The sequence below is a fragment of the Apodemus sylvaticus genome, chromosome 6, assembly GCF_947179515.1.
Source record: "Apodemus sylvaticus chromosome 6, mApoSyl1.1, whole genome shotgun sequence".
Classification (NCBI taxonomy): domain Eukaryota; kingdom Metazoa; phylum Chordata; class Mammalia; order Rodentia; family Muridae; genus Apodemus; species Apodemus sylvaticus.
In genome coordinates, this window is record NC_067477.1 from 37099632 (window position 1) to 37118097 (window position 18466).

The 18466-nt window shown below is 45.8% G+C and overlaps 1 protein-coding gene across 6 annotated transcripts in view; it reads left to right on the forward strand.

Moving 5' to 3' along the window:
* The window catches only part of Mlh3 (mutL homolog 3), a 35875-nt gene extending 18167 nt beyond the window's left edge, over positions 1 to 17708 (forward strand). For 2 of the 6 annotated variants that reach the window (XM_052185390.1, XM_052185392.1), the window contains exons 7-13: positions 3219 to 3290; positions 6497 to 6608; positions 8332 to 8491; positions 13272 to 13295; positions 13381 to 13459; positions 14830 to 14981; positions 16694 to 17708. In XM_052185390.1, coding sequence (XP_052041350.1) covers positions 3219 to 3290; positions 6497 to 6608; positions 8332 to 8491; positions 13272 to 13295; positions 13381 to 13459; positions 14830 to 14981; positions 16694 to 16822 — 728 coding nt within the window. In that variant the 3' untranslated portion in view covers positions 16823 to 17708. Of the gene's footprint in view, positions 1 to 3218; positions 3291 to 6496; positions 6609 to 8331; positions 8492 to 13271; positions 13296 to 13380; positions 13460 to 14829; positions 14982 to 16693 lie in introns of those variants that run through there. The other 4 variants (XM_052185393.1, XM_052185395.1, XM_052185394.1 and 1 more) reach the window with 4 other exon arrangements.
* Positions 17709 to 18466: the final 758 nt, after the last annotated feature.

Here is an 18466-nt window from a genome sequence, read left to right on the forward strand (position 1 = left end):
CAATGGAAAGATAAGCTGTTCTTCTGTTAGGTACAGGCCTGATTTCACGGTTTCTGAGATTGGTAGTTTGTGTTGATATTGAGGCCACTCACATCACATGCCTTTAATCCCAGCCCTCAGAGGGAGGCAGAGGCAGGTAGATCTCTGAGTTTGAGGCCAACCTTGTCTACAGAGCAAGTTCCAGGACAGGGTCGTATGGAGAAACCCTGTCTCAAAAGAATCAAAAAACAAAAAGCCCATATTTAATGAAAACCTTATGCTGAGTGGTGGTGGCACAGGCCTTTAATCTCAGCACTCAGGAGGCAGAGGCAGGATCTACATGAGTTCAAGGGCAGCCTGGTCTACAGAGTGAGTTCCAAGACAGGCAGAACTACACGGAGAAACCCTGTGTCTAAACAAAAACAAAAACAAAACAAGGGGCTGGTGAGATGGCTCTTCCAGAGGTCATGGGTTCAAATCCCAGCAACTACATGGTGGCTCACAACCATCTGTAATGAGAAACAGATAAAAAAAATAAACCTATGGACTGGAGCGAGTGGGGCCCGAGCAAGAGGGAAAAAAGGGAAAGGGAAAAAAAAACAAGACACTTATTTATGTAGATGCCATCATGAAATAAATTCCTCTGTTTGCTAAAAAAAGATGAGTGTGCTAGCACGCTCCCACTCCCAGGTATAATCCCAGAGGCAGAGAGGTGGAGAGACAGGTGAGTGCCGGGCCTCACAGGCCCATGAGGCCAATGGACTTGAGGAGCTCCAGACTAGTGAGAAATCCTTCCCAAGGAAGATGGGGGTGTCCTAAGGAAACACACACACACACACACACACACAGCAGAAAGTTTGTGGGGTAAGAGGCGCTGCTCAATTGGTAGAAAGCTTAACTATCAGGCACAGTCATTGTGGACCATGTAAGTCAGCAGCCAGCCTGAGATACCATCATCTCATCTGTTTCCTTTTTCTTTAAATCTTGGGCTGTCAGCTGTGAGTTTGATGGTATCTCCCCTAGTTTCGTTTTTGTAGCTGAGAAAACACACTGACAAAGGCAACCTAGGGAAGAGTTTATTGTAGCTCACAACCCCAGGTTACATTCCATCACTGGGAAGAAGCCAGGCAGGAATTTGAAGACGCTAGTCACATCCCACCCACGCATAGAGAAGAGAAATTAGCGCAGGCATACCGTCTGCTGGCCCAGCTTGCTTTAGCTGCTTGTCCAGTTGAGGCCACAAATCCAGGGCACAGTGCCCCATACTATCAGACAGCTGAACGAAGACAGACACCATGCCCACAGGCCAGCCTGCCTGGGACAGAGTGAGACTTTTCTCAGTTGACAACTACAGCTGTCAGTGTCATAGAAAAATGCTTCATCTTTTTAATATAAATAGGGGGGAAAAGACACTATTTATTGTGATCAAATTCAAGAGAAGAACTTCTATTCCAATATGATTAATAACAATAAACTTCAATCTTTTAGCCCAAAATAATACAAATACAGCTTATAAAAGACACTATTGTTGGGCTGGAGAGATGGCTCAGCAGTTGAGAGCTCTGACTGCTCTTCCAAAGGTCCTGAGTTCAAATCCCAGCAACCACATGGTGTCTCACAACCATCCATAACGAGGATCTGACTCCCTCTTCTGGAGTGTCTGAAGACAGCTACAGTGTACTTACATTTAATAAATAAATCTTTAAAAAAAATTAAAAAGACACTATTGTCATGGAGAATTGTTCTGTCTGTGAGATTCCCCTGTAGCTGGACTTCAAACCCTTTGCCTCCCTGCTTGTACCTGAAGTCTGAAGCCCTGCTCTTAAAAGTGAGGCTGTAGTAGGTGGAAACATGGCTTGGCGGCTAGCAGTTCATGCTCAAGAATTCTGCCACCAACACCCACATCAGGTGGCTCCCAGCTACCTGAGGGTCTACCTCACAGAATGCAGGCAAGGCGGCTCCTGTGGGCACGGGCTCCCTGGTGCAGTCATGTGCACCGCCACCCACGGACAGACACACAGCTACATATAAAATATTTTTAATTAAATCTTATTTTATTTTACTTAAATTTAATATGTATGAATGTTTTTACTGCATGTATGCATGGGTGTCATATATGTACAGTACATGTAGATATCAAATTTGCTGGAACAGGAGTTACAGACAGTTGTGAGCTCCCATGTAGGTGTTGGAAATCAAACCCACGTCATTTGGAAAAGCAACAAGTGTTCTTAACTTCTGAAGTATCTGTAGCTTCTAAAAGTGGGGCCAGTAGACATGACCCTCTGGGTGTTAGTTAGAGTTGCAGAAGCTTGAGCCCCGTTGTTGACTGGGGTTTGGGTATGTTCCCAGATGACAGGTTCACCCAAGAAAACTAAAAGAGCTACAACTGCAGTCTGGGAGTAGACTCAGTGAGGGTCTGTTTTTCTGCAGCCAGGGAAATAATGATTTTTACATCCTTACATGGTTAGAAAAAACAAAAAGACTTCTTGACACAGCCACATTCTATGCAGTTACTTCAGTGTCCATAAATAAAGTTTTATTGGAACACAGCTATAGTGGCACAGATTGTCTGTGGCTGCTTTGGCTCAAAGCAAATAGTTGAGTAGTCATTACAGCATGCATGTGGCCTAAAAAGCATAAAATATTTCCCTTCTGCCTGTTTGTAGAAAAAAATGTTCTGCCCTCTGATCTAAAGCTACAAGTACATTCTTCTTGAGTTTCAGAGTACCTTGCAAATTAAAATCCTTATTATAACGTATGCAGTATATTATCTATGATTCTTCATTGTAAAGTTGACTTAATAAAGCCAAGTCTGCAGGAATATTTCAAAATTTAACCTTTGCTAAATGAAATATAGATAAGTTACAGCGCTTTTCATCAGGGACAAATTTGGTAATTTATTGATAATTTCAGGGGTTTGTATGTATGTGTGTATATATGGGGGGAGGAGAGAGAAACAATTGAGTTGTCTGTGATAGCACACACCTTTAATTCTAACACATGGGAGGCAGAGGCAAGTGGATTGCTGTAAGTTCAAGACCAGCCTAGTGTATGGACAAGTTCCAGTCCTGTTAAAGCTATGTAGTGATACCTTGTCTCAAAAATAACAATGCACAATTGTATATCTTATGGATATGTCATTAAATTGATTGAGTAATCCATCTCTATCACCTCCCACACGTTACAGTTCTTTTAGTCTTAATATGGAAACCTCAGTAACCCTGATGACTTTGTAGGTGGAAACCTGTTAGTCCTGGTGGACCAGCATGCTGCCCATGAGCGCGTCCGTTTGGAGCAGCTGATTACTGGTAAGCATCTGTCTGCAAGAGGGGGGTTAAGAGTCCAGTGCAGCTGACACATCTACAAGAGCTTTTGTCACCATGACTGTGAGGAAGGATGCATTGTATATTTGAAAAATTAAGCTGAGATCACCTAGTCTGAAAAACCACAGGAAGATCGCAGGAGTTTGCTTTGCTATTACAAACATGTGGATCTGATCAATTTGGTCAGATGTGCATTTCCAGTTCATTTATTCTCAACCCAGACCTACAGAAGGACTGAGCTCATTTACAGTATACATGTATCCATGTACTCTTCCGGCTGTATGTTCTCCCCGCTGTGTGTTCTCCCTGCTCTGTGCTTTCCCTGCTCTGTGCTCTCCCTGCTCTGTGCTCTGCTTGCTGTGTGTTCTCCCTGTTCTGTGTGCTCTCCCTGCTCTGTGCTCTGCCTGCTGTGTGTTCTCCCTGCTCTGTGCTCTCCCTGCTCTGTGTGTTCTCCCTGCTCTGTGCTCTCCCTCCCTGCTCTGTGCTCTCCCTGCTCTGTGCTCTGCCTGCTGTGTGTTCTCCCTGCTCTGTGCTCTCCCTGCTCTGTGCTCTGCTTGCTGTGTGTTCTCCCTGCTCTGTGCTCTCCCTGCTCTGTGTGTTCTCCCTGCTCTGTGTGCTCTCCCTGCTCTGTGTGCTCTCCCTGCTCTGTGTTCTGCTTGCTCTGTGTTCTCCCTGTTCTGTGTGCTCTCCCTGCTCTGTGCTCTGCCTGCTGTGTGTTCTCCCTGCTCTGTGTACTCTCCCTGCTCTGTGTGCTCTTCCTGCTCTATGCTCTGCTTGCTGTGTGTTCTCCCTGTTCTGTGTGCTCTCCCTGCTCTGTGCTCTTCCTGCTCTGTGTGTTCTCCCTGCTCTGTGCTCTCCCTGCTCTGTGTGTTCTCCCTGCTCTGTGCTCTCCCTGTTCTGTGTGCTCTTCCTGCTCTGTGCTCTTCCTGCTCTGTGCTCTCCCTGCTCTGTGTGCTCTCCCTGCTCTGTGTGCTCTCCCTGCTCTGTGCTCTTCCTGCTCTGTGTGTTCTCCCTGCTCTGTGCTCTCCCTGCTCTGTGTTCTCCCTGCTCTGTGCTCTCCCTGTTCTGTGTGCTCTTCCTGCTCTGTGCTCTTCCTGCTCTGTGCTCTTCCTGCTCTGTGCTCTCCCTGCTCTGTGTGCTCTCCCTGCTCTGTGCTCTTCCTGCTCTGTGTGCTCTCCCTGCTCTGTGTTCTCCCTGCTCTGTGCTCTCCCTGTTCTGTGTGCTCTTCCTGCTCTGTGCTCTTCCTGCTCTGTGCTCTCCCTGCTCTGTGTGCTCTCCCTGCTCTGTGCTCTCCCTGCTCTGTGCTCTTCCTGCTCTGTGTGCTCTCCCTGCTCTGTGTTCTCCCTGCTCTGTGCTCTCCCTGTTCTGTGTGCTCTTCCTGCTCTGTGCTCTTCCTGCTCTGTGCTCTCCCTGCTCTGTGTGCTCTCCCTGCTCTGTGCTCTTCCTGCTCTGTGTGCTCTCCCTGCTCTGTGTTCTCCCTGCTGTGTTTTCTCCCTGCTCTGTGCTCTCTCTGTTCTGTGCTCTCCCATGTCTGTCTTCTCCCTATTGTGTGCTCTTAGTAAACCTTCCTCAAAGTCCTTAAGGTCTCATGTAATACTTTTATTTTAAAAATCTCATTTATTTGGGGATAGTGTGATCACACTGATGTGATTCTAGAAGATTCAGAAGGAAATGTAATAAAGCCTTGTATTTCATTCCATCTTATCTCTCTCTCTCAGAGGCAGCTAGTATGTGTACTGTTTAAATGCATCTTTCCAGAGTGACCATGCTTTTTGATGTTTTTTTCGATCTCTGTCATCATGAGACATTTGTCTTCACTAAGTAATAAAATACAATCAATCAATCAATAGCAACAACAACAAAAACAAAAGCAAAATAAACCTCAACCACATAGAGTTTCTCTATGTAGTTCAGCCTTGAATGCTCTATCCTCTAAGCTGTCCAAATGTTGAAATTACAAATATGCATCACCATAGCCTTTTTAAATTATCGGGAAAATCTTGATTCCTATGATAAAGTAACGAACAGTATTAATGTCAAAAAGTTAAGCGAGAGTCCAGGGAGACATGTCATGAACTGGATGGCAACAATGTCACTAATATTTAACTTTGCCTTATGAATTGCAATTCCAAGAGTTTGGAAAGATACACTAAAAAAAATGGTGGGAAAAATTATTTTGTGTAAGGACTTAAATGTAAGCCCTCCTTCATGCCTTTGGTGGGTGAAATGCAGTATTTTGAGGGCTGCTGGGCACTGGGCGATGCTGGTCAGGATTTGAGAGCCTCTGGAGTATGGTTGCTGAGTCTCCTTTGGCAGCCAGCAAACCAAGGATGACGTGAGTCCACTGAGTGCTAGGCTGATGCTGCTTGCTGAAGTGTCTCCCTCACTGAGCTCTTGACCTTAAGCAGGCTGATGACCACAAGAAACGAACTGGTGTACAAAACTGAGGGGGTTTGCATAAAAAATTGTCAGAGGAAGAAAGGGAGATGGAGAGGCTTGATCTTTCCATGCCTTGCCCAAGGTCATAACAATTATTAAAGTGGTGGGCTGTAGTGTGGCAGTTAAAGACTAGCAAAGAGTCTCAGGCTAAGGATGTCATCAGAAAGAAACATGAAATGCAAGAAATAAAACTCCAATTCTGCAGGTTCTGATGCTCTCTCCTGGCCTTTGTGGGCACAAGGCACACATGTAGTACATAGACATACATGCAGGCAAAACACCTATATGCATAACATTTTAAAATGAAATGATGGTAATTTTTTTTAAATTCACACCCAGACTTATTTGCTATATAGGGCCTGCATCATTTGAAAATAATACTGGCAAATTATTTTCGAAGACTGAGAAACCATTCTGAAGGAACCAAGAAAACCGTCTTGACTTAGAGGATTGTATAGATGTATGTCACATTTTGTATCTCTGTATCAATACCACACGTTAATCATAGGAACACTCCCTTGTTGTGGATGTAAGAGTTAAGCCTTGTGTTTTTTTATTTTGAAAAAATGCTAAGATGAGTCAAGTGGCTGGCCGCCTCGTAGTTTACTTAGAATCCAAACTGTAGAACCAACACTGAATACACTACGCAGTTCTGGAGAACTCTTGCCACAGCTGTAGCTCACCAAGCATCTTTTTAACTGATATAAAAGCCTTCCCTTCTTATTCTTATCTTGTTCATCTCTCTCCCATAGACTCCTATGAGAAACAAGCTCTGCAAAGCACTGGCCGGAAGAAATTACTGTCTTCCACAATAATTCCTCCCCTGGCGATCACTGTGTCAGAGGAACAGAGGAGAATCTTGAGGTCAGTCATCTGAGGACATGATGCTGGTCTTTAAAGCTTTACCATTGCTTTGTGAGGTTCCTGTATGCATGTTCCTTTTTTTTTTTTTTTTTCTTTCTGGAGAAGGAAACTGAGACAGAGAGTATTGCATTGCTCACCCAAGGTCTTAACAGTTAGCAGTGGAGCAGGCTCAGAGCCTGTCTTCTGACCCCAAATGCCATTCTTCCCACTATAGCATAGATATTGAGTATAGGATAGAGTTTCCCTGGTAATTTTTTCCAGCAGTTGGCTGAGAACACTTCTCCTTCTTGGAACAGCCAAGTGTTTATGCTGCACTGTTTCTGAGCAAAGTTAGGGAGATAATTGCTTCCATTCTTCTTGTCTCAGTCCATTCTAGATTCTACATTACCATAATCTTATTAGGAAAGAAGCAAAACACCGGGATGCCAGGGTGGGGCAAGCCCTGGGGCAGGTCACAGGACAGGCCATCTTCCCAGTTCTGGGCAGTGTGCGTTTTTGAAAATGAAAAGGCTTGCCTGTTCGTTTCAGGCCTGCTTATTCACTGCTGCCAGTGCAGCGTTCCCTAGAGCATGGTTCACTTATTAACTGCCACCAACTCGTCCCCAGTCAGGACATCTCTCTTGTTGGAGCTGTTCATTACCTCCCTCTTTTAACACTGATTCAAAATACTGTCAGACCTTTTCTTTGAGCCAAACTCCTTTAAATGCAGGCAGCAAATGAGTTCCGTAGTGAAGATCGAAAACTTAAGAATATGATTTAGAAGTAAATTGATTCTCACAATAGAAAAACAGAAGGAAAATAAGTTACTATCCAGTAGTCTTCCCTTACATGTGACGGATGTGTTCCACGACCCCTGGATAACTGAAAATGTCCCTACTGAGGGAGGCCTGTGTACGTACTGTTTTTCCATGGTCAGTCTTCATGATGTGATGCTTTGGTGCCTCCTTTCCATCACTGTAAATGTGTTAATGTGTTTGGGAACACTGTAAAATAAAATGAGTTACTTCTGCACAACAAGTGCAGCTCTGGGCTGGAGACATGGTTCACTGCTTAGGAGCACTGGCTGCTTTTGCAGAGAACCCAGCTTTGGGTCCTAGCAACCACATAAAGTCTCACAACTAACTCCAGTTCCCTCTTCTAGATTCCACAGGTGCCGGGCAAGCATGTGGCACACATACATGCAGGCTAACATTCATACACAGCAAATACAAATGTAATAGATACATCTTTTTTAAAAACTGTGATCTGGGGTAGTCACGTGATGAGTAAGGGACTAACAGGCAGGCATGCACTGTGTGGGTGTGCCAGACAGAGGACGCTCAGTGGGGACAGCGGGAGCCTTTACCATGCTTCTCAGAGCAGCATGCAATTCAGGTTTTATGGCCACAGATGTAGCTCAGTGGTGGACCATATGCTTAGCATGTGCAAGGCCCCTGTTCAGTCCCTAAAATAAAAGTTTACTTCTGGAATTCTCCTTTTTTTTTTTTTATTTTTTATTTTTGGATCACTATCAACCACTAGTAACTGAATTCTTAGAAAGTGTAACTGTGAATGAGAATTACTATAATTGGAGAGGAAATTTGATAATAAAATCCTAAATACATATAAGCATAAGGAAACAATGCGACTTCCAAAGGTCATAGCAGCTTTTGAAAATGACGGAGTGTTTGGAGCTAGCACCAGAGAGTGAAGTCATGCTCTACATCTGGGGCTGTCTCCTTAGGTCTTACCACAGACAGTTAGAAGACCTGGGACTTGAGCTGCTCTTTCCAGATGCTAGTGATCCTTCAATCCTGGTGGGAAAAGTCCCACTCTGCTTTGTAGAAAGAGAAGCTGGTGAGCTTCGAAGAGGACGACCTACCGTGACTAAGAGTATTGTGGAGGTGAGATACATCTTCCATGTGTGCAGACTTCATCTTTGTCGTTAGTCAACACACATTTATGTTACGTTCAGAATGCCAAATGATGGAGATTGACAGAGGTATGATGTCACAGTAAGGAGGAAGGACACAATTATAACACAGTAGAGTGTGGAGTACAGAGGTGTGATTGAGAAGTGTTTAGAGCGACATGTGTGGCACCTGTTGTCATCTCGGTGCGCAGGAGGGGAGGAAGGAAGAAGGAGCTTAAAGCTAACAAGGCTTTCACAGTGAGACTTTGTCTTTTAAAGGGGGCCGGGGGAGGCTGGAGAGATGGCTTAGAAGTTAAGAGCACTTGCTGTTCTTGCAGAGGATCTGGGTTCTGTTCCCAGTACCTATATGTTGACTCACAACCATCTTTAACTCCAGTTCCAGGAGAGCCATTGCCTTTCTCTTCACAGGCACCAGGCCCACATGTGATCCACATGCTTACGTACATTTAGGCAAAACACTCAGAGGCAGCCAGATGGCTTAGTGGTTAAAGGTTCTGCGGCCAGATCTGACCTGAGTTCAATCCTCAGCACCTACATGGTAGAATGAGAAAACTGACCCCCTAAGGTTATCCCCTGACCTTCGAGTGCACACCGTAACATGTGTGTATGCATGAATGAATGAACGCCCATGCACACACAAATAGTGTAATAAAATAATACACAAAAATTAGAAGATAGGCTTAATGACTGAGTTAGGGCAGATAGTCTGGGAAAGGCTAGAAGCAGGGTGAGTGGTTAAGTCTATTTATTGTACTGGTTTCCATACAAGAAAGTGGAGACTTGACTAAGTCATTAGTAGGGGGAATGGAAAGGAGGGACAGATTTGGCACCTGGATGAGAAGGAGACTCCAGAAGATCTGGTTGCAAAAAGAACACAAAAGAATAAAGAAGAAAGACTCATCTCGGTGATCCCAAGTTCATGACCAGACAGCAGTGCCTCTGAAGAGGAAGGCAGTAAAGTGTGTGCCTGCTGGGCCATGATTGTGACTCGGCCCAGAGGTGTAGAGGCTCAGAGACTGTACCTTCAGGTATAGATAGCCAGGGGGCTGGCAGACAGACTACAGTGCAGCTCCTGCAACCAGAAAAGAAATCCGGTTGTGCAGATCTGTTGGCGGTAAAAGTATGCACATTTTGGTAGCATTGGAAGGTGAGGAAGGGCCAGGAGCCAAAGAGACTGAGAGAGCATACCGTGAGGGGAAGAGCAGAAGGCAGAGGGTGTGCAAGGTCAAGGAAGCGAGGCTGACAGAGCCGGGAGATGACAGAAGAGTCCAGGGAAGGTAACAGAGGTGAGACTGCAGGCAGGCGGGAGGAGATAGCAGTAGCCGTGGAGTGAGGCCTGAGCGGCGGTTGCTGAAAACTTGGTATGACAGGAGTGAAGCCTGATTGTCAAGATCTCTGGCCAACCTGGTATCATACACCTGTAATTCCAGCACTCAGGAGGCTGAGGCAGGGGGATTGCAAGCTCAAAACCAGCCTTGAACTACAGTAGGCCAATTAGCCAACTGTGGGTTACGTAGGAGAATCCTCTGTCTGTCTCTGTGCTCTCCCTCTCTCCCCCTCTCCCCTCCTCCCCCTCCCCCAAAAGGGCTGAAGATGTAGGTCCATGGTAGGTAGATAGGTAGAGTATTTGCCTGACATACAAAGCCTTAGGTTTCCTTCCATAATGATAAACTAAAAAAAAAAAAAAAAAAAAAAAAAAAACAACCAAAGCCTCTGGCTGCACACAAAGGGAGCTGGGGGAGGGGTGGCTGAAGGCTAGAGTCTGTGTGTGCAGGACAGAGGCTGCAGGACTTGAGTGTGTGTACCGGTGTGTGTGTGGGGGGGTGTGTGTGTGCTCCTGGTCCAGCCTCTGTGTCCCCTTCCTCCTCCTCCTTTCTAAGTCCCTGTTGGTGACAGCCTTGGCTCTGCTTTAAGCAGAGCTCTTCTCTGCCCACACAGCTCGTCTCTTCTCAGACTCCTGCTCTGGATTTGAATCTAAACTGTGTTGAATCCAAAAGATAGGATCTGTGAGAATCTAACTGTAATTCAATACCTAAAGTTTTAACCAGAATATTATGATAAAAACTTCTCCTGAAGCGACTTCAAAGACTACTTACTCTTAAAAAGAGTTTACTTCAAATTGAAACAAAGTTTGTGGTTTCAGAAAATTTGATTATATTAAGTCAGGTGGACAGGCAGAGCCCTTGACTTTGGAAGAAGTTGGAGCAGGTCTCATAGCAGCAGGCAGTCACTGATACAGTCTTCCGGTCTGGGGTCCAGCTGGATGTCTGAGACGGGATCTCATTCTGTAGCCCTGGCCTTCCACTCACAGATCCACCCGCTGGGATTAAAGGCCAGTACCACCATGGCAAGATGGAGCCTTTTAACATTGTTAAAATGGTTACATTAACTAAGGAGTGAGTGGAAAATGAGACCCTCTTCCTCTTTGCAGCCTTACAAATGTGTTTTGCAGTCCCACTCAGACATGAGAGAGTAACAGAAGTTAGCCTTGGTTTCCATGAAACTGAGCTTTGCAACAGGTTAGGGGTAGCTTTTAATTGTTTACAGTACAGGGTCTTGCACCTAGTTCTTGGTACTGTGAGCCTTTATAAGGCTTTGCAGACTAGAGTGTGTGGAGAGGTCATAGAACGATTGATTTCCCTTCTAGGTTTCAAAAGAAAATCATCCTGTTGTAATCTTAGAAAGCTGATTTAGAGCTGTTACCAGAAGTAATAAATTCTGTATTCTGTTAAAAATACATACCATACCTTAAGACAGTTTTTTTTGTTTTGTTTTGTTTTGGTTTTGGTTTTGGTTTTTTTGGTTTTTTTGGGTTTTTTTGTTTGTTTGTTTTTTTGCCTCCAGAGGCTAAACAAATTGGCAGCATTAAATAGTATCAGCTATAATTAAAATTTTCTATTTTAGCTGGGGTGGTAAGCTCACACCTTTAACTCCAGCACTCCAGAGGCAGAGGCAGTCGGATTTGAGTTTGAGGCCAGCCTGATCTACAGAGTGAGTGCCAGGACAGCCAGGGCTACAGAGAGATCCTGTCTTGAAAAAAAAAAGTGGTTTTGTTTTATTTCATTTTTTCATTTTTGTGTGGATGTGTGAGTGACAATAGTTCTCTCCTTCCACCCAGGAATCCTGGGGAGTGAGCCTTCCTGCTGAATAGGTTTTCACTTATTTTGTAAATGAAGGGGTGTGGGCAGTCTGAACAGGAAGATGACAAGTTCAAGACCAGGCTGGGCTTCATAGCCAGAGTATTGGAGGGAAAAACTCTCCCTAAGGATGGACATAGGAGGAGACACTGCTCAGGCGAGCTTCGGAAAGTAAGCCGCCTCAGCTTGATGCACACGGAGGGCAGCGCCCATACACATAGCATTGCAGGACAATAAAGCTAACTCTTACCAAGGAGCTTGCGCAGTAGCAGGCTTCCTTCTGGTGCTCACAGATCCTCTTTGGGCCGATTCCCTCGCTGACCTCCGCCCCCTCCCTGCCTCTGCCCTGGATCCTTTCCACTTTAATGTCTCTGTCACCCTTCCCCCTGTGCTCAGAGCCACTGGGTTGTCTCAGGAGTCCCCTGCGAGTTTGTAGCCTCTGCCCACCTAGATAGCACATCCTGTTAGAAGTTAAGATCTGCGTCTGAGAGACAACACATGGTGCTTGTCTTTCCCGGCCTGGGTCTCCTCACTTGGTCTGTGTCCATGGCTGATTATCTGTCCATCTGGTGATGGGCATCTCTTCTGCTTCCATGCTCTTCCTATTATGAAGGAGCAGCTGTGGACATGGATGTGCAGTTCCTCCGTGTAGGGCTGGAGTCCTTCGGGGGGCATGCCCGGGAAGGGAGCACTGGCTCACAGGGTAGATCTGCCTTAGCTTTGGAGAAGGCTTCACAGTGGTTTGTGTAGTGGCCGAGGTAGTTCCCATTGCCACCAACCCCTGATGAGGTTTCCTCCTACAGTCCATGCGGCCCACACGTGTTGTTTGCGTTCTTTCTATCTTTTCTTGGGAGAATGGGGGGGGGGGGTTGGTCTGTTTGTTTTTTTGTTTGTATATTTGTTTTTCAAGGCAAGGTTTCTCTGTCATGGAACTTGCACTGGCCTCAAACTTAAGAGATTTTCTTGCCTCTGCCTCTCAGTCATTGGGATCAAAGGTGTGTACCACCCACCCCCACCTGCCTTCACTTGATTTAATGATAGTAATTCTGACTGCAGTGAGATGGAATCTTGCAAGAGGTTTAATTCTCACTTTTTGATGGCTAGTGATATTGAACTTTAAAAAATATATATTTAGGCTGGAGAGATGGCTCAGTGGATAAGAGTACTGACTGCTCTTCCAGAGGTCCTGAGTTCAAATCCCAGTAACCACATGGTGGCTCACAACCACCTGTACCGGGATCTGATGCCCTCTTCTGGTGTGTCTGAAGACAGCAACTGTGTACTCATACATAAAATAAATAAATAAACCTTTAAAATTTATTTATTGGCCATTGATATTTCTTTTGAGAATTATCTGTTCAGTTCAGTAGCCCATCTATTGATTGGCACTTGGTGTGTTTGATTTTAGCTCTTTATATATCTAGCTGATAGCCTCTTGTATTAGTGGCAGAGGCTTTCCCTTGGCGGTAGGCTCTTTGGTTATACATTGCTTTTTCAGTTCCTGATTCCTAATCCTTGGTGTTGTTTTCTGTTCACTGAGGATGGTTTTAAATGTTAAAAGAGCAAGGCCAGCAGAACAGCTAATTCATGCCTGTTTTCCTTTTGGTTTTATAGGAATTAATTCGAGAACAAGTGGAGGTAAGCTTTTCTCTTATTTGGGAGTGTCACAGGGATGTGTCACACGCAAGGCTTCATTCTCTCATTCCCTTTACTCACACGGTAGCTGCTCCAGACCACGGGAGGCATCCAAGGGACACTGCCACTGACTGTCCAGAAGGTGTTGGCCTCCCAGGCCTGCCATGGTAAGAGTCTGCATGTGGTCAGAGTCCTGGGGAGCTGAGCACGGGCAGGTACAGTGCCTGTGTCGGAGGAGGAGGCAGAGAAATGCTCTTTTCTACTCACCTTCTACAGGGTGTCATTTAGGTCCGGAAGCTAAATCCACCTTTAAAATGACTTTTTTGAAAGTAGAACACTAATAGAACGCGTGTGGAATCTGACTAACAAAGCAGAGGAGTGGGCCCTAAGGGAGGTATCCTGAGTGAGGCCAGAGGGAGCCCGGGGCTCCACACAGCGTGAGGAGCAGCCTTGGCAGAGCCACAGAGGCCAGAGTAAACCCTCTCATGAGGAGCAGCCAGAGTACCAAGAAAGTAGGCTGGAAATAAAGACCAGACGCGTACGTCCCAGAGACCTGCAGAGCTGGTACAGAGCACAGGGCTACTGGAGTCATGAGCAGGGGATGGGACTCGTAGAGGACAAAGGGAAGACATGGCACTGCCAGACTCAAATGAGGGGCGTGGCAGCTGCGGAGCTGCCTGGGACTGATGTGGGGCCCCTGATACCCCACTTTCTTCCTCTCCTTTCAGGCATCTCACCCCTGCCTCTCCAAGCTTACTCTGCACCCTGAAAATGTCCCAGTGTCCTTCGCCCTTTATTCTGTTCACAGCCCTGCACTGTCACTGACCAGAGACTGAGCCTGCAGGCTCTGCCCTTCTCCTTGCCTCCCTGAGAGCCCCTGCCGGTCCTCATCCCTGGGCTGGGTTTGTGTTGCTATCCGAGGCCTGTGTTTCATAGCACTGATGACTCAAATGCTTTATAATGGTCTCTCTTGTGTTCTCTTGCCTGTTAGAGCTCCAGGAAGGCAGAGAGGCTCACTCACCATGACAAGGCTCCTGATGCATAGCATACATTCAGTTAGTATTTATTGACGGAGGGAATTGTCCTTATAATAAAGTCATGTTCTAGCATGGTGATTTAAACCTGGAAGACTGTTATGGAAATCAAGAAAAAGGGAAAATAAAACAGACACTAAGAAAACAGTTTGCTTTTGAACCTTCATGGATAGATGGAAACTAATTAAAACTTCACACGCTCCTAAGTAGGCAAAAGCTGCCCTGTGTCTTTGAGAAAGCCCCCAAAGCAAGATCCTAATGGGTTAAGGAATGCCACCCCCAGCACACCACAGAACACAGGGACAAACCGCATAAGGAAGCTGAGACAGGAGGGCAGTCCTGAGGACGGAGGCTACCCCAGAGCCTTGAGTGCCAGTCTCACACCATATAACAGCCAGACTAAAGAGGTCTGCGACATCCATGACTGCCCAGACTCTCCATTCTGACACAGGTTGACAAGACTCTCACTCTGCATTGTAACTTTTTGGTGTCTCTTTCATTAGGGGCCATTAAGTTTAATGATCGTCTGAGCCTAGAAGAGAGCTGTCGCCTTATAGAAGCTCTGTCCTTGTCCCAGCTGCCATTTCAGTGTGCCCATGGGAGACCTTCAATGCTGCCCCTGGCTGACCTGGACCACTTGGAGCAGGAAGAGCAGGTACCGTAAGGCCTTGGTCTAGTTTGCCTCCTGCTGCGGTGATAACCCATCCAAAACACACTGGGGGGGGGGGGGCGGGGGGAGCAGAGAACTGCAGGAACTGACCCAGGGAGCCAGGAGAGGTGCTGGCCTCAGGTTCATTCAGCCTGGCTCTATATTATAGTACCATCTCCTCAGGAGTGGCACCATGCACGATGGGCTGGACCCTCCCACACTAATTACTAATCAAGAAAATGCCCTGTAGACTTGCCTACAGCCAAGCTGATGTAGGCATTTTCTTAAATGAGATTTCCCTCTTTTCCCAGGTGGCTATAGCTTATATAAAGTTGAAAAAACAACAACAACAACAACAAAAAAAAACCCAACAACAACAACAAAAAACCCACCAGCATAGACCTGTAGAATCAGGAAGAAGCAAAGTTTACCTTTTCTTTCTTTCAGCTTCTGCTATCTAATTGTAATCCATCTTCATCCCTCCAAAACAGCAGAGTTTTGAAAAGCATGCACTGGAAGGTTTATCTGAGGCCATGCGCTTGGATGGAATGGAGCTTAGACTAAAGTGTCAGCTTATCTCCATGGTGGCCTCCTAGTTTTTAAGTTTAACATGTGTACATGTATCCTGAATATCATGTATCCTGCACATCAGTTGCCTGCTAGCTCTAAGTTTCATGATTCCTGAAGGTAGAAATGTCTCCAGCTCACAGCTGTCAGAACATAGCTGACATCCCGTCTCTTGCAAGTGTGTGCCCTGCAGCTGGGGCTGGCTATCTCAGAGGATCTCTGTTTCCTCATCAGACTTGGAAGTGGACTTTGGAGCTCCGTGCTGTGGCTCTGATCTGCGAGCAGGCAGGCAGCACGTGAACAGCTCCTTCTTCTCAGAACACGTTCTATTCTGGTTACAATCTGCTTTGCTTTTCTTTTATGTGTTTTGCCTGCATGTAGGTTTGAGCAGCATGTGTGTGCATGGTGCCTGTGGAGGCAAGAAGAGGGTGTTTGATCCATCCTGGAGTTACAGATGCCTGTGAACTGCCATATAGGTGTTGGTGATTAAACCCAGGTGCTCTGGGAGAGCAGTCAGTATTCTTAACCTCTGAGCCGTCTCTGCAGCAGCTGTTAAGATCTGAAATGAAACAGAAATGAGTGTGGACATGGGGTGCTGTGTTGCTGCTTTCCATAATCCTTTCTTTTGCTTTTCTTTCTTGCTAATGGCTATAAAGTTTTTCCTTGCATGAAGATCTCACATACGGTTCCCTGACTTATCCAGTTAATTTTACTCCACTAAAATTCTTTTATGGGATCGGAAAAATGGCTCAGTGGTTAAAAGCAATGGCTGCCCTTTCAGAGGATCCAGGTTTGGTTTCCAGCTCCCACATGACAGCTCACAATTGTCAGCAACTCCAGTTTCAAGAGACCTGATATCCTCTTCTGACTTCTGCAGGCAGAAGGCATGTGCACACATGCACACATGCACACATGTACACATGCAGGCTACACAGTCCCTCTACCCCTCTACAAAACCCACCTCTGAAAAATCCCTATCCCCATCACTGAGGAAATAAGAATTTAGACCTACAACAGTTTCATTCTAAGGGATGCTGTCATCTTTTTCTGAGTCCAGAAAGGAGAAATTTAAACACATTTAGAGAGCCATACTTTGAAATACTTTTTTAAAAAATCATTGTTAATGATAGTTATTCTCTTTCTTCTCATAGGTTAAACCCAATCTTGCTAAACTTCGCAAAATGGCTCATGCCTGGCATCTCTTTGGAAAAGCAGAAGGCTGCAATACGAAGCAGAGCCTGCGACAGCCTGTACCTCCTTGTGACCTTGTGACCTTGTGACCTTGTGACCCACCATAAGAAGAGAAGTATATGGATTTGTGAGGAGTACCCTGCGAGCAGGTCAGCGGCCCTGAGTGGGGCGCACGGCAGTCTCCTGGAGCAGATGGAGCAGGCCTGCGCTCTCAAGCTGAAGGGTGGCGTGGTCCTTTGCGTCTGTGGCACAGGACTTTGCCATATCAGACCCATCTTCTGTGAATCGATTTAGTGACAGACGTAAGGATTTTCTAATTGGTGGTTGGCTTGAGCAGTTTCCCCAGCCTCTCAGTTCACATCCTGAGGATGCTAAGCCCTGCCCTCAGTGCTGCTCTGCTGTCTGTCCTGAGCCCCTGGTGCAGCCCCGCCCCCCTTAGCTTCCCACTCCAGCTTCTTCACATTTTGCATTACAGATTTATGGTGTTTCTCTGCTCACTATAAAAATATTTCCCGATGCCTTCCAGAGAGACTTTAAGTTATATTAGGGATTAAAAGTTATTTATAGCTGGGCGTGGTAACATATACCTGTAACATACCTGGGAGGCTGAGGCAGGGCACCGTTAGCCGAGGCTGTATATATAGCAAGACCCTGCCTCAAAATAAAAAGTAAACTACAGACAAAGAGAAACACAAAGACAGAATAGAGAATGTTTGAAAAAAAATTTTTTTAAGTTCTCTTGGTAGCCCTGGGTGTCCTGGAACTCAATCTGTAGACCAGGCTAGCTTCGAACTCAGAGATCCCCCTGTTTCTGCCTCCTGAGTGCTGGGATTAAAGGTGTGTGCTACCACTTCCTGGCATGAAAAATTGCAGTCTTATCCCTGTTTTTTTTTTTTTTTGATAGTTTTACTATTTTTTAAAACCAGAGGTGAATGTTTATATCCTGAGCCAATAAAACATTTTAAAAAAATGGGTTTGTTTTTGAAAATGAATTTGTATTTTATAAAAAGTTTCTGTGAAAGTAATTATATCAAAATGCAGCATTTATTCCATCCTAACCAAGTATGCTCCACTTCGCAGGAGATGAGGGCGGTTTGGGGCCTTTCCTCATCGTGTGCTGGTTCTATTACATCACGCCTGATGGCCTTAGGATTTCACTTGGGCCAGTATCTTTCTGAAAATACTTGTTATGTTTCCTGTAATTTGTATTTTCCCTACTTTTCCAATTACTGATGGTCAATACCGCTCAGTTGACTAAAGGACCATGGGAAGTCCGTGTGCAAACACCCCGGCTGGTAATTCTTACTGTGAGGTTCACTCTGCTGTCTAATCGACCAGACGCCCGGAGGGATGTCCACAGCGGCACGTCCTGACACCCTGCTCACGTAGGCCTCTCCATCAATGAGAGAATTCTGTTTTGTTTTTTTTTAGTGCAGAAAACAAATGTGTACTCATGGGAAAAGTGTGTTTGCCAGCAGTCTTGGAGTGAGTCGGAGGGAAGAAAGTCATGCCTTTATGAGCACAGGCCTCGGGGCCGGTGGAGCGAACCAGCACTCATTTTCCTGCTGCTCCCGATGGCTTCATCGCCTGAGCCCTGAAGAATAGGCCCTGCTGTCTAAGGCAGGCCTTTGTCCCAGAGCTGCACAAGTGAGCATTTCATGCCCTCGGAGTCTTGTCTGTTCAGTGGGGAGATGTGGCCTAGGGCCTCTGCAGCCCTGTCCCAGACCAGTGAG